This window comes from Pteronotus mesoamericanus, unplaced genomic scaffold (assembly GCF_021234165.1).
Source record: "Pteronotus mesoamericanus isolate MK-2021 breed Mesoamerican mustached bat unplaced genomic scaffold, CSHL_Meso_final contig_26, whole genome shotgun sequence".
NCBI lineage: Eukaryota > Metazoa > Chordata > Mammalia > Chiroptera > Mormoopidae > Pteronotus > Pteronotus mesoamericanus.
The window spans coordinates 3427509-3443170 of NW_026555109.1; the positions used below are offsets into that span (position 1 = coordinate 3427509).

The following is a 15662-nucleotide window of genomic DNA, read 5'->3' on the forward strand; positions in this document are numbered from 1 at the left end:
CTTCAAAGTGTTTATAAATTTTTGAAATAACAGTAACTATTATTTCACTCTAATTTTGTCTCCTGTATTAGAACAGAAGACCTTTCCATCTTGTTCATTGATGCATCTCCAGTGCCTAGAACTATGCCTAGGTGTTTGTGAGGCTGAAGAATGGGGAAGAGGAGGAGTACAAAGAAGAAGCTGCTGTTGCTTTGGCTAATTCTAATAAATCTTGGGTAAGCTTCATTGTCCCAGGGAGTGCTGCTTGGGGTGCTCCTGTATCTGAGGGTTACTGTCTGGAGACAGCTGAGGAGGGAGCGGGACTCTGAATCCTGCAGAGCCCATTCTGGGGTTGTCATGAATGGGAGAATAAACACAAGTTGTCACAAACACTTCTCTGTTTGCCAGGAGAGGGGACATAGCTCTTCCCTCTAGTGGAGAAGGTCCCGAGCCCCCATGTCCAAAGACTTTCATTGAGAACTATATGCACAGGGGTATATAGCAAAGCTCACCAATGTCAAAGGGCTATGTTTACAGAAAACAAATAGAAATTATAGATAACAATTGTAGGAACACAAGAGATCTGCCTCAGGTCAGGGTCTATGAATAATGTAAATCTTCCCAGTATGAGTCGGTTATTATAGCTTTTGAGAGAAGAACAAAGCATGTTTAGAGGAACTTGCATCTAGGCCTGATTGTCCCTGGGAACTGCCTGATCCAGTTTAAGGCTGTGTCTGCTTTTAGTATTGTTTCAAACCTGAGATAGGTGGGTGGGGCAGAGACTCCAAGAGATAAGGAGACCTCTTTCAGATAGAATGAGGACTCTGGCCATCTCCTAGCTGAACCGAGAGGTATGGGCTTTTTTGTCCTTTCTGTGTCTCCCAAGTCCTTGTCTGCTGCCCATACCAGCCATGTCTGTCTTAGGTCATCCCTCCTCATGAGGAACCTTACCTGTTTTTGACTAACTGACCATCACAGGACCAAGCAAGGTAATGTGAGGGAGGCAGGCGCTGCATGCCTGCCAAGGGGACAGGTTTTGTCTCCTTGGTGGCCTGTTTTCCCAAGACCTCTTTGATTAGCTTCAGCCTTAGGGCCCTCTTGCCTGTCAGTGGGACTACAGTCCCTGAAACAGACAGGGCATTTCCTAACACTTCATGATTAAAACAGTCAAATACTAAGTCCAAAAGTAATAACTTTAAGAAATCACTTAAATAACTCCTTTGCTCTTGTAATCAGGATTGCTCTTTGAGGTTGAGATAATCATGAATCTGTACTATAACTGTTGCTTTGGTAATTTGGACTTGTTTCTTCAGAGCTCCCTTGGTTTCCTCTCTTGCCACCTTCTGAAAACCTGAAGAAGAGGACTCTCTTGGTTGGAAAGGAGATGAGAGGGAACTACTCTGTCCTCCTCCCCTCCTAATATATTCTGCTGGATGGTCAATGACAGCTTTCTGCAATTCATTAATGGCCACTCAAAACTCAATATATGTCAATTGCCAACAATAAAACAATGTTTGAGATGTGGCAATAAGTCTCTTTTGGGTGGGGCATGAAACAACAATCCACTTGCCTACCTCTCGTTTATCATCCACCATATTCCATATGATTTGAAAGTGGCGAAGATCATTGTAACTTAAAAGCTGGTCCTCTTCAGTAGAATAAAACAAGGAAAAATTCTCCACTATTATAGCTGAGAGAAAAGGAAAAAGGAAAATGGCCAAGTTAGACAACTATGTTAATGTGTCATTTTTTAGAAAATGTAAAATATCGATTGTAAATAATGAATTTTACTGGATACATGCTAAGACAAAACTTCTAAGTGCTTTCAGTGTGGTTGCCAAATTGGCAAGGTTTACATTTGGGCTAAGCTATTTCTCTAGCTCCTGGCTTTCCAAAACATGAGGGTCATGAGCATAAACTCATACTCTGTGTAGATATTCATGATAGCTGGCTTTCTCTTGCAGTCGAGTTCCAGGGAAGTTTTTAAAGGTCAGTTTGATTTCTGGGTAGCACCACAGCTGAGTGAACCACATGTATCTTTCAAAAACATAAATGTAACATTTGGGGACTATAAAGGTAGCCCCCCATATTTGTTCAACTCAATCCATGAAAATTCTTTTCAGATTAATAATCATAATAAATAGGACAACTCTTTTGAAATTGCAATCAACTGTCACTTATGTGCCTTCAAAAGTCTTTCCAGCTTTAGGATGGAGAGGCAACAACTTATAATTAATGCCATGGACCACCCACCCCAAGTAATCCAGGGTAATTAATTGAAAATTATACATAATTATCTAAGTACCTGAGTTTAAAGAGATTAAAAAAATATGCAACAAACATCACTTACCTACAAGTAGATTTAGCATGATGTAGGCAATGATGACATAAAATGAACAGAAATACATAAGTGCCCCAGCATAATTTCCACAGTCTGTTGCCCAGTATGTAAATTCATCTGGAGTACAAAAGGGTGGCTGGACCTGTGAGGCAGTAGAGTGGAGAGGGGAGAGAGTGACAGCAGGGAAGAATACATATTTTTGTTAACTAACCGAGTTAATGAACATATTCCTAACCCATGCCAAATATTATTAACTTCAAAATAATCTCTCAAAAGCTACATGCATTGGATACATCATCTGTGTCAAAAATCAAAAATAATATTTCACTTTTCATATGCTTTTAATCTTGTAGAATCCCTAGTTCACTGCCATTTTAGAAGCATAATGAAAATGAACTGGTTTCCTCTAATTGATGCTCTCTAACTAAAAATTTTCTCTAACTTAAGCAATGGGATAAGATTTTAGGAGGATGTGATATACACACAAATTTCACATTCAAATTGTGCAAGGAGAAGCTAGGGGTCCTCATTTCCAGAGCACCAATAGGAGATTTATGACATTCCTGACTCAAAAACATGCCAACACCTCTGAAGAATCTCCTGGTTTCTTTCAGCCAAAGAAACTAACTCTTTCTTTTATGTTTCCATGGCATTCTGTTTATTCTTTATTTTGAGTTTAGTTAATTATGCCTAGTATTATATTTTATTCATTCCAATTAATTCACGTATAAAGTTCTTGAGTTTCTACTATGTGCTAGGTTTCTGCTCAGTGTTGGGGACAGACTGGTAAGCAAGACAAAAAGACCCTGTCCCTCCTTTATGTTGCTGAGAGTCTAGAGCTGTGCAGTCCAACATAGTAGCCATTTACTCACATGTGGCTATTTAAATTTAAATTTATGTTCATTAAAATTAAATACAGTTAAACACAATTTAAAACTCAGTTTCTGATTTTAACATATCACACTTCAAACACTCAATAACCACATGTGGGTAGTGGCTACTGAATTGGACAGTGCAGATGGCCATCATTGCAGAAATTTCTTTTGAACAACATTGGTCTGGAGGGTAAGAAAGAGATGGAATAAACTAATCAAGTTAATAATCCACAATAGTTGTGATACAAACTACAAAAGAGAAATATAGAGTACTACAAAAACATATTAACTGCAGTCTTAGCACAAAAAAAGATTGCTTAAGGAACTGATGTTTAAAGTGATACCTAAAGAATGATGAAGTAACCTAGAGAAGAGAGAGTATAGCTTAGAGCCCTTTGACCGTCCTCCTTCAGGATGCTTTGGAATCACTGAAGACCTGGCACTCAGTATGTGGCTCAGTACAAACCAGGGGAATCAGTGAATATCTGTTGAATAAATTGAATTAAAGAAGCAGAATTCCCCTGTTTATACTTGACTACTAAAACATTGAAAGTGAAAAGGAAAGAAAAATGCTCATATAATACAAATTTTTTATTATTATTTTAATTTATAAATCATGTTTATTCTATTACAGTTGTCTCAATTTTTCCCAATTTACTCCCCCTCCACCCATCCCTTCCCCACCCCCCACTCCCACAGTCAATTCCCACTCTGTTGTCCATGTCCATGGGTCATTCATACAGGTTCTTTGTCTAGTCACTTCCACTTCTTTCCACCATTGTCCTCTTTCCCCTCCCCTCTGGTCACTTTCAGTCTGCTCCATGTTTCTGTGCCTGTGGTTTATTTTGTTCATTAGTTGATTTTGTTGAATAGAGTCCATTTATAAGTGAGATCATATGGTAATTGTCTTTCATCAACTGATTTATTTCACTTAGCTTAATATTCTCCAGTTCCATCCATTTTGTCCCAAAAGGTAGGAGTTCCATCTCTCTCTCTTTCTTTCTTTCTTAAATGTAGGTTGATTTTATTTATTTTTTAAATGTAAAAATTAATTATAAAATATTTAAAAACTTTAAAACCATTATGAAGTCTCAGCAATTAAACCAACATGACACTAGCACAGAAATAATTAAGTACATCAATGAAATATAATGAACATTTTAGAGACAAACAAATATATCTGGTTAATATATATATGATTAAGTTGATATTTCAAATCAATGGGTAAAATAAGGCTTATTCAACAAATAAGGTGCATGGACCACTATTACTTGAAATAAAACAAATATAGAGTCCTATTTCACACATTATACAAGAAATAGATGAGTTAAAAATCAATATGTAGAATCTAAGGATTTTACAAGAAAACAGAATTAATATTTTTCATGACCTGAAGTAAAATATTCAACCCTAGAAGCTATAAAGTAAATATTGACAATATGACTATATTAAACATTTAACTATATAGTAATATACATATAAAAAAGTTAAAGGACAAGGTATAAAAAAGTATTTGCAACATATCTAAAACACAGTTAGTAGGGGTTTTTTTGTTTGTTTTTTTTTGAAAAATGTTCTACAAACCTTTAATCAATAAATGGATAAAAAATACAAAAAAAATAATAGAAATAGACAAGAAAGCTTTTTAAAGCTTTTTTTAAAAAAAATAATAGAAATAGGCAAGAAATATACCAAAACAGGTTTAGTTTCAAGAAATAATAAAAGAACAATTAAAATAACATCATTGTCACAATCAGAATAATGAGTACGAAAAGTATTGGTCATATCAAGTACTGGCAACTCTGAAAATACCTGGGTATTCATAGAAACTTTTTCTTCATCTTAAAGCAGTCCCTTTAGCATATTTTGCAGTGCTGGTTTGGTGGAGGTGTATTCTTTTAGCCTTCTTTTGTCTGGGAAACTCCTTATTTCACCTTCCATTTTAATTGAGAACCTTGCTGGGTAGAACAGGCTTGGTTGCAGGCCTTTGCTTTTCATGACTTGGAATATTTCTTGCCATTCCCTTCTGGCTTGCAGTGTGTCTGTTGAGAAGTCAGATGCTAGCTGTATTGGGGCTCCCTTATAAGTTACTACCTCTTTCTCCCTTGCTTGCTTTGGGATTCTGTGTTTGTCTTTGATATTTGCCATTTTAATGATGATATGTCTTGGAGTGGGCCAAGTGGAGTGTCTTGGGTTTCTCTTGAATGGGACCCTCTGTGCTTCCTGGATTTGTGTGACTTTTTCTCTCCTCCAATTAGGGAAGTTTTCCATCATGACTTTTTCAAACAGGTTCTCTATTCTTTGCTCCTCTTCTCCTTCTGGTATCCCTATTATACGGATATTATTATGTTTCAGGTTGTCCTGCATTTCCCTCAACACCTCTTCATTCTTTCTGAGTCTTTTTTCATTTTCTTGCTCTTTCTGGGAGCTTTTTTCTACCTTGTCCTCCAGCTCGCTGTTTTGGTCCTCAGCTTCATCTGGCATGCTTTGGATTCCTTCTGCCATGTTCTTCAATTCAGAAATTGTATTTGTCATTTCCTTTTGTCTCTTATTGATAGTTTCTATATCTTTTTTTGGGCTGATACAGTTTGCAGTAAGTTCCTCATAGTTTCCCTGTAGATTTTGGTAATTCTCTATGAGCTCACTGAGCTCATTGAGCTTCTTTAGAACAGTTGTTTGGAACTCAGTATGTGATAGTTTACTTGCCTCTATTTCGTTTAGTTCTCTCTGTGGAGATTCCTCCTTTCCCTTCAAGTGGTGGGTATTTCTTTGTCTTCCCATTATTTGTGAGACTTTCTGGATCTGCCTCTGATGATGTCAGATGTTGACCGTGTCAGACCTTAGGCAGTCTGCTTGAGACTTCCAGGAATCTACTATTTGTGGCTTTCTCCTTCAGTTGTTAATCTATTCACTCTGCACTCAGCAGGTCATCTTAGATAGCTCAGGGCGGGGCAGAGTTCCTCCTGGGGGCAGGGTTATTGGGCCCACTCACACTGCTGCTGTATAGAGGAGGAGCCCGCACTGGGATCCCACCAGGTACTCTCTCTGTTCTCTCCCCAAAGCCTCCATCCTTAGTCTCTCCTCAAGTTTCGCCAGACATCTCTGTGCCCCCTTTAGCCAGGGATCTACTGTCTGTGGCTGCCACTCTGCACTCAGCAGGCAGCTCAGACAGCCCTGGGCAGGGTGGAATCCCATGTGGGGGAGGGACTATTGGGTCCTTTGACGCTGGTGCCACTCAGGGGGAGTGGTCGCCACCTGAGCAAGATGGCTGCTGCCACATGGGGGATGAGTCAGCCCTGAGATCCCATCAGCTTCTCTCAGTTCTCTCCCCAAAGCCTCCTTTCCCAGTCTCTCCTCAGGTGTCTCTAGCCCACTCTGCCCCTGCCTTTGCTAGAGACCAGGGTAAATGGCTGCAAATAAAAATTTTGCGTTGGCCCTTTAGAAGGCTCTTTGTGTCTCCAGCCGCCTGTCTCCGGCAGAGAGCAACACTGCCGCTTTTCGCAGCTGGCTCTTTTCTGTGTACTTTTTGGGCTCTGGTATTGTGGGCTAGAGATCCCGTATTTGGTTTAGACCCTGCTCTTCTCACGGGGATCCAACTTGCTGTTTCAATATCCCTCTGGTGCAGCCACCTGTGGGCTCCCTGCCCACCTTCTCAGGTCTGTACTACACTCCTCACCAGTTAGATTGTGCTAAAGCTGATTCTTCTGTCTCTGAGGTTACAAGGCTCCTCTCTCACTATTATTCAGTTGTTTGTTCCAGGTGATTTCTCCTCAATTTAGTTGTAATTCCAGGTTGGTCCTGGGAGGAAGTCAGTGTGACTTCCACTCACTCCTCCACCATCCTGATTCTCCTCAATGCATATTTATTGAATGAAACTACAATAGTTCAAGTTGAGTTCACTGGTTACTCTTTTTGTATGCCAATATAGTGTAATGTAAAAGAATGTAATTTTATGGACTAAATGACCAGGATACGTGTTCTGTACACAATGTCTTGATGCTAATAAGGAGGATACAACCAATGTTGCATGGCCAAAGAGTTTCATCTGATTCTAAGCTGAGGCACTGTTTGTGATAGAGATATTTACCATACAATCATGCATAATCTTGTTCCAGTCTTCTCCTGTGACAATTCGGAAGAGCACTGTAATAGCTTTGCCTGCTGAAGAGAAGTTTGCGTGCCTAGTTCAAGGAAAAAAAACAGAATGTGAATAATATAGTTGTCATAAAGTAGGAAGGTTTGTCACCAGCAAAATAGGTGGATTTTGGAGCATATTTGGTTGCCAAGTAACCAAATTTCCAAAGGTTACACCCTTTTATTTATTCATCGTCTATACTTGTCCCCAAGTATAGCTGTCTTAATAACCCAACCCTAAAGTGGTGCCACCAATTTCTTGCCAGTCATCTTGATTGACTGATGGAGAAAGCTATGAAAATATAGTGATTCCTTCTTTCACATGGATTATGCTATGAAAAATGAAGCTGTCATGTGTCAATCAAATAAGTCATCTCTGCAACAAGACATAACTATATATAATTTGTTTTCTAAGGACTTTATTTTTTTAATTGTGAGACACTTTTACAAAATTTAAGATAATTTTTGAAAAATGGTTTTCATATATATAATAACCATTTCAGGTTTCTCACTTCCCATGTTAACTAAAAAAGAAAACAAAAAACAATGTCATCTTAAAATTACTTAATTGAAAATAATATATCATTTTTTTGGCAGTGTGTGAATAGAAAAAATGCTGGAATTCACCAGGATATCAGAAGTGGTTATTCATGCATAATAGTGGAATTATAGATTCTTTTGTTTTTATTCATGAATTTTCTAAGGTCTCTAAAGTAAACACGTATACTGTTTTCAATAAGGAAAATGACCTTTTGAATTTTGTTTGAATTTCCAACTGATTGCTTCCACCTTCCCCTCCATCTCTAATAGACAAGAGTCATTCATAATTTCATTACTAAAAAAGCTTGCTTGATAAATGAATGGAAAGGTGAATAGACACCAACCTGTTAATGTTCTCTCCATATTTCACAGTACCAAATAAAACAACTCCAGCAAAAGCATAACACAGCAGCAATAGGAACATTCCTACAATGATAAAGAAGCTTTTATACATGCTAACAACCACTGTCAGGAGGAGCATCTTCAGTGTTACCTGTATGGAGATGAAGATGGAGAAACAGAGAGAGAATATGAATATTCAATTCATTAAGCTGTGGGGAACATGGAAAGTAAACAACATTCAAGCAGGTTGTCACAAGAGTGACCCTCAAAGTATCATTTGAAAATTGTTTCATATTGGCTATTAAATCTGAATATTATTCACAAACCCTTTGACAGAAATTCTACTTGTATTTCTAACTGTTCAGCCTTTTCAGCAAAATTAGTAAAAGTTCAATCCTAAGATTTTTAGCTTTCCATTTTCTCTTTTGCTCTCTTACTCTCTGTGATAAGGGCTATGAATTTTAGGGCTGTAGCAAGTAGACTCAGGATTCTTCCACAAGCAGATGTTCATAAAAACAAACCTAAAAAATGATGAAATGCTAAATACTATCCAATATTAAGTGTGTTGATTATGTGGATATATGGAATGCATATGACAATGTCTGTATAAAAAAAAGAAATTACTTTAAAAAATGAAAAATATACATGGAATATACTTATATGTATGCACATTAATAAAGAATATATAAAATATGCAATCATAGAATTATAAATATTAAGGATAATTTTTATTTACAGTAAAATAACTATTAAAAATAAAAACTAAAAATAAGGAAATATTAAGAATGGCCACTGGTTTTTGCTTTCATGCTTAATATATTATCTTTAGTTGATGATTGAGTTTACTTAGCAAATATGAAGGATGAATTAAACAACATGTCAAGAAACATATAACAAGATAACTAAGGTACTGATTCCTTTTAATATTTAAAATTTACTAATTTGACTTATGGTGTGTAACAAATTGTTAACTACAGTACTGAAGACAAGAAGCCAGCTGAAGTTAGTCATTGCTCCTTTCTTCAGTGTATATGCTGCCTTTGGTGCTGTTCTTCACAATGTACTTACATGCTTTCCACAAATGGAGAAAAACCGAAAGACAATCACACATGCGCCCATCATGTAGGTATATGCATTCTGAAATTTAAAGAGAAGAGAGCCTCTCATAATTTGCACAAAAGGTCTTGTTACAGTTCCATTTTTCATTGTGAGTCTTCTGTGAAATCTACTGAATAATTAGTTTTATAAAATGTGAAAAATCCTATAAGAAATTTATCTTAAAAATGTGCTGAAAAGGTCACTGCCAAAAATCATGAATAAATGTTAGCTACAAAATCAAATCATAAATGAAATTTTGGTCTCTGTTTTGCTCAGCTGAATTCTGTATTTTAAAACTTATTTTTACATAAAATAATGACTAGCTTTTTAGAGAAGGAAGAACAACCTAGGATAACAATTGGCAAGGGAGTTGACTGAGACAGGATATAAAGGAATCCTGGCAGAGGGAGCTCAGGTGTTAGAAAGAATTTCTGGAAGTCAGAATGCTTCTCTCTGAAGGTCTCTGAGACCTCTGGAGACCAGTTGACTACATATCCATTAGCCTAAGATGATTTCAGAGATAGCTGCCTTGTTCAAAAATGCATTCAACATATGATCAATAGCAAGAGATGACTTGGTGTGCTTTATGACTAAGAAAGCTTAATCTGAGAAACAAAGATCCCACTGACTATAACTATAATAATAAATGTGGCATTAAGCTGATACCACAATATAATTTTTCTTGACATCCCTTGCCTAGGCAAATGACTACAGTCACAAGGTGGGAAGGGGGTCTGGTGAGATCTTCGGTGAGGTGCAAGGAAATGGATGTCTTCACAGAATCATCTCTGGATGGGTCAAGGACTGCATCTTCCTTCACAATGGTCCACTGAAAAATAGACTGGAGGAGGAGCATGTTTCCAGGACCAGAGGTTCTTGATAAGAACAAAAGCAGTGGCGTAGAAAAGACAAGTTGGTCTTTTGGTGTGAGATATCCTCTCTGAGGACATCTAAAATTAGGAAGCTTTATGTTTCTGGGTGGACTGAATGACTTCTAATTGTAATTTGGAGAAATATAAAATCATGGGCCTTGCTGCTCTTTCTCTCCATGTTAGTTCTATACCACCTATAGATAACTTTTTGCTTTACATTCTGAAAGTGATAACACTCAACAACTTCTAGGATGAGACTAAAATCTTTCATCTGGACTATAAGGTTTGACACCTTCTTACCTATCCAGATCTTGTACTTTGTTCCCCTTGCTCCTACTCTAGTCACACTATCTGTTCTCCTGTACCCTTACACCCTAGGGACAATTGTCTGAAATGTTCTCTTTTCATCCTACAAACTGAACCCAATTATCACTCCCTCAGGATGTCTTCTAGGACCTGCCTGATGAAACCATCTTGCACTAGTATGTATCATCACAGCAATGTGTTTCTCTCCCCCATCTCCCTCACCATAGCTGTAATTATCATTGACTTGGGAGCATTTAATGACTGTCTACCTGACTTTACAGGCTGTGCAGTTCACAAAAAGAATGACTGTTTTACTCATTACATTCTTCTCAGTTGTAGTGCTCAAAACCATTTATTGTTTGAGGAAATGAATGAGGGTGATGAGAGCCCATCTGGGCTTGGCATAGCTACTGACACTGAAGGTGACAACTGTCTTAAAAAGAACACAATATCTTTTAAAAATATATATATTTATTTATTTTTTCAAATACATTTGTCTCTGTCTACACCCCCCACTTTCCCTTGCCCCCTCCGTCCCTCCTTCCCTCCCTCAGCTCTTCCCCTTTGGTTTTGTCCATGAGTCCTTGCTATATGTTCCTTGACTTTCCCCTTCCCTTCCTTCCCCCCGCTTCCCTCCTGTCTCTGTTGGTTTCTTTTCCTTTCAATGTTGCTGGTCTTATTTCCAACAATACAAAGATGCAAGGAAAATAAGACCAGAACACAATATCTTCCTGAGCATGGCAATTTCATACTAAAGCAAGGCTTTTGTGATGTGTAAACAGGTTCTGTGTGCCATGAATCTTTTCCAAAGGATGAGAGAATGACTATGAGAAAGTAGGGGGAAATGATAATATTACTTTTAGGTGGGATCCATAAAGACTAACAAAAAAAAAGAAGGTATTTATAATAAAGTGTTATGGGTTGGTATATAATCTTTACAGTTAGAAAAACTTCACATTCTCAATCTTCATAATGCTCATATAGAACATTAGATTATGAGATGATATTCTCAGTTCAGAGCAAGAAACAGAGAATCATTGAAGACAAATAACTTGATAAAGGCTGGAAAATGGTATAACCTTAGACTAGGACCTAGCATTATCTAACACTGTAACCACTAGCCCCATGATATTATTAGGTACTTGAAATGTGTAGTGAGTCTAAATTAAGACATGTTATAAATGTAAAATAAACATTCAATCAAATATTTAGTACAAAAGAAAGCATGTAACATCTCTTCTTCATAATTTTTTATATTGTTGACATGTTGAAATGATCATACAAGGTGGGGCAAGAGTAGGTTTATAGTTGTGAGTACAGGAAACACAGTTTTTGTATTATTTTTTAATTATTGTAATATTTTTCACAGAAACAACTGTAACCTACTTTTGCCCCATCCTATGTTTGGGATATGGTAGACTTAAAATATGTTCTTAAATTAATGTTATTTGTTGTTTTTTTATATTTTAAACGTGGCTTCTAGAAAATTTAATATTATACCCATAGCCACATTTTACTTCTATTGGACAACAGGTCTCAAGATCATCATCAAGCACACCCATAGCTGTACACTTTGAGCTCGATCTCAGATTGAGTGGAGGCTGAAGGCATTTAGGCAAAACAATGAGAACTCAGGTATAGAGATGGGGAAAGTTGTGCTTTAGGGAAATGGTATCTGGGGATCTAGTAAAAAATAAGGCAGTGAAGCACCTGAGAATCACACTGTGAAATACTGATTATCATGTAGTGGTACAGATGCTATACTTCAGCTCAAAAAACTGTTTTAGTCTGTTACTAGCTTACATATGAATTTAGAGAAGTTTCTTAATCTGTTTTTGTTTCTGCTCTCTTTCACTTTTATCCTCTGACAAAATGAGGGTTAAGCCAGACTTTAAGGGTGTGCCTTAAAGTTCTCTACTCTAATACTCTAGAACTTAGAGGGGCCAGGTTTTATCTGTGTGAAGAATGTGAGTGTGTACACATGTACACCCATGTATGTATGTACTAACATGTGTGAGGACCCACCTCAGTCAACCCTGGATTATAGGGAGATTGATCTGACATCTGAGAATTGGCTGACATGGATGGAAAAGAGACTAAAAACAGGGTTACCTAAAATGAAATTATGGTATCAACTAAAATAAACAATTATGCACATACCAGAAGGGCAAAGTGAAGTACCACCCAGACAACACCAAGTGACGTTACCAGGAGATCATACCGATTTCTTCTGCTTTGCCAGAAGCCAGCAGGCGACATGGCTATGATCTTCATTGTAACCTGCGGGAAAACAACAAAGAGAGTAAATCAAGAATGAGGGTTCAGAATAAATTTAAATGTATTAACTTGAGTCACATTTTTTTTTAAGAGTGTAGCAGCCAAAGAGAAGAACTCGTCATATATATAAAAAAGCTGAGTAGGTAACACATCTATATTCTCTACACTCTTTTTTCCTTGTTTTATGATTAGTTTGATAGCAAGACATTTTTCTTCCTCAAGTAAAAGACAGTAGATTTTGAGAAACATCAACCAGTATGGGGTGAAATAATAAGAATATCCTTGGAAAGTGATATGACATGAACCATATATTAAAATAATCTTGTCTGGACAAACTCCCTTTGCTATCACTTGCAATTTGAGTCCCTGAATTAAAGTACTTTGTTCAGTTTTCTCTAAATATTTGAACTTGGATATTAGATAGGCCATCATTCTGATACAGCAACTAACTATAGTTTGCAATTTCTGCAGTTAGAAATATCTGAAGTATAAAGTGAAGTCTTTGTTCAAGTTAAGCAGAACAACCTCAAAAGGAAATATCCTAAGAGCACACTACTCCCCTCTAAAAAAAAAGACTTCAGCAGCAATGGGACACAGAGCTGAAATGTGCCATCAAAGGAGGGCAGTTTTACTTTAAAATATGCACCATCCTTCCTCCCCCTCCAACCCACTGACTCATTCAATTAAGTACCTCTAGAACAAAGATGAAGGTGAAAACCACTGACATTGTTGCCAAAGGAACAGTCACTGGATCCTCGACATCCCACTGGAAATGAAACAGCACAAACATCTTTGTCCATATCCATCGGACACAAAAAAATTCCCCCTTCTTTCTCTCATTTGAATACAATTGTGAATTTGAATTTTTTATAGTAAAGAACACAGATTGTATTGAATACGACCATTTGCAATATTCTTGGATGCACCCATGAATAAGAAATTCATTCCTAGAGTCTTAGGGTGAAAAAAAGTACCTTGACAGAGAGCAGCACTGACTGGGCCAGGACAAGTAATGCAATTGTCCTCTTAAAAAATGGATGCTGGGTTATGTCATACATCTTGGCTCTGAAACCATCATTATCTGGAAAAGAAAGGTTTAAGCAAGGGCATTTTAGACCTAGGTAACATTTATTTTCTTGTATTTCATTTTCTTTAAATGCTCATCATAAAACACATTACATTTCCCCACTCCCACAGCTCAATCAATTGTGTAGTGTTTCGCAGGAATGGCTAGCTCTGAATATTTAAAACGATGGTGCATTGAATCATCTGTATGGAAAGGAGAACCACATCATCCAATTCCTTTCAGTTTAATACATTTCACTCATACGTTGAAAAGGCAAGCACAAATATTTTATTTAAAAATTCATTTTTTTCATTAAGGCTTATCCTGAGACCACTGAAGATTGATTTTAATAGCCTCTGGGGAGATCTGTAGTTTGGAGCCTGTTTCTATATTAACTTATGCACAACTGCCTAGTGGCCTTACGATTATTATTTTAATTGAAATCTTAGACTCCTGGGGAATCATGAACACTAATGCGCAACATGAATAAAATCAGAACATCTTTGATACCCGGGCGAGGTGGGAGATGAAGAGGCTGTGCGATCTTCAGTCGGCTCTTCAGATCTTCCCATCTTCTCTGATCTACAGTCAGAAGAGCTGTTCCCTTAATAAACAAAGGAAAGCAGAAAAAGGCCTTTTGTCATATACTCCATGCCAAGGACATTGCACATGGGGTGGTGATACAAACAGGACTAATTTGTGGGTTAAAATATTCTTCAAATACTGTGGTGGTTTGATAAACAGTATCAGAATTCTCAAAGTTGTTCTTGGGAGGACTTCCAAAAAGGATGGCGATGAGTTTCGCAACAGACTCAGCAGGCTTCAATTGGCATCTTTGAACGTTTCCCAGGTTTGGGGAAATTTAAAGGTTTTCTACATGATTAGATTTTCACACAGGGATCTTCATTTTAATAGTGATTGTTTTCCTTTTTATCTCATAGCAGAAAATGCTGCAGCAAGATTATAGCTTGTCAGTGTGGCTGCTTCTGGGTAAGTGTATTTTTTCTTTAAACATGTTTTTCAAAATCATTCTGATATGTGCAATTGCAAACCTATTTTTGAGTGGTAGAAAGCCATAGAAATTGGATGTTTGAGAAGTTAGTAGTTGTGACAACTGGCTAAATGAAATCAGATATTATTTATTATATAATAGAGTACTTCATTAAAATGTAAATAAATATATTTTATTATAATATATTACAGAAGCAGAAGTATAATTTAAGAAACTAGGTAAAACACACCATTCTTCCTTTCTCTAGAGGTCAGTACCCTCCTTCAGGGGTATATCCTCCTCATTATGTTTTCAGACTTTTGCTGATTGTGTAAGTCTCAACAAATAAAAATGTATTTGTTTTAAATTTAAAAAAAATTTATAAATGGCATCCAATAAGTACTTATTTGTGAAGTTTGTTTTTATCTTCATTGAACACTGTTTTTCATTTTAGATACTAGATCTAATTGGTTTATTTTAACTGCTCATAGAGTATACCACTGTACAAATATATCAGATGTTACTCATTTTAGATTTATGGACTATAAACACTGCTGCAATAGATACACGTTTACTGTCTCACGATAAACACCTATGAGCCATTCTCCAAGGTACATCTCTAGGAGAAGAATTGCTGGGGTCTAGGAATTTGTGCATTTTTATTCTTACCGCATATTACCAAGTTGTTATCCAAAGAGGAATAAGCAAGAAAATTTGCCACTAACAATCTTGAAGTGTTCCCATTTCCTTATGCTCTTGTTAATACTTGATATTATCAGACATTTTAATTTGGCCATTTAATGTGTGTGAAATGTATCTAATTTAGTTTTAATATTAATGA

The 15662-nt window shown here is 36.8% G+C and overlaps 1 protein-coding gene across 3 annotated transcripts in view; it reads right to left on the minus strand.

Annotated features, from left to right (window-relative positions):
* The window catches only part of NALCN (sodium leak channel, non-selective), a 407611-nt gene that overhangs the window by 13298 nt on the left and 378651 nt on the right, over nucleotides 1-15662 (minus strand). For all 3 annotated transcript variants that reach the window (XM_054574357.1, XM_054574356.1, XM_054574358.1), the window contains 9 exons: nucleotides 14341-14434; nucleotides 13739-13845; nucleotides 13456-13530; nucleotides 12648-12767; nucleotides 9280-9348; nucleotides 8214-8362; nucleotides 7283-7376; nucleotides 2330-2462; nucleotides 1554-1669 (listed from right to left, as the gene is read on the minus strand). In XM_054574357.1, coding sequence (XP_054430332.1) covers nucleotides 1554-1669; nucleotides 2330-2462; nucleotides 7283-7376; nucleotides 8214-8362; nucleotides 9280-9348; nucleotides 12648-12767; nucleotides 13456-13530; nucleotides 13739-13845; nucleotides 14341-14434 — 957 coding nt within the window. The remainder of the gene's footprint in view (nucleotides 1-1553; nucleotides 1670-2329; nucleotides 2463-7282; nucleotides 7377-8213; nucleotides 8363-9279; nucleotides 9349-12647; nucleotides 12768-13455; nucleotides 13531-13738; nucleotides 13846-14340; nucleotides 14435-15662) is intronic.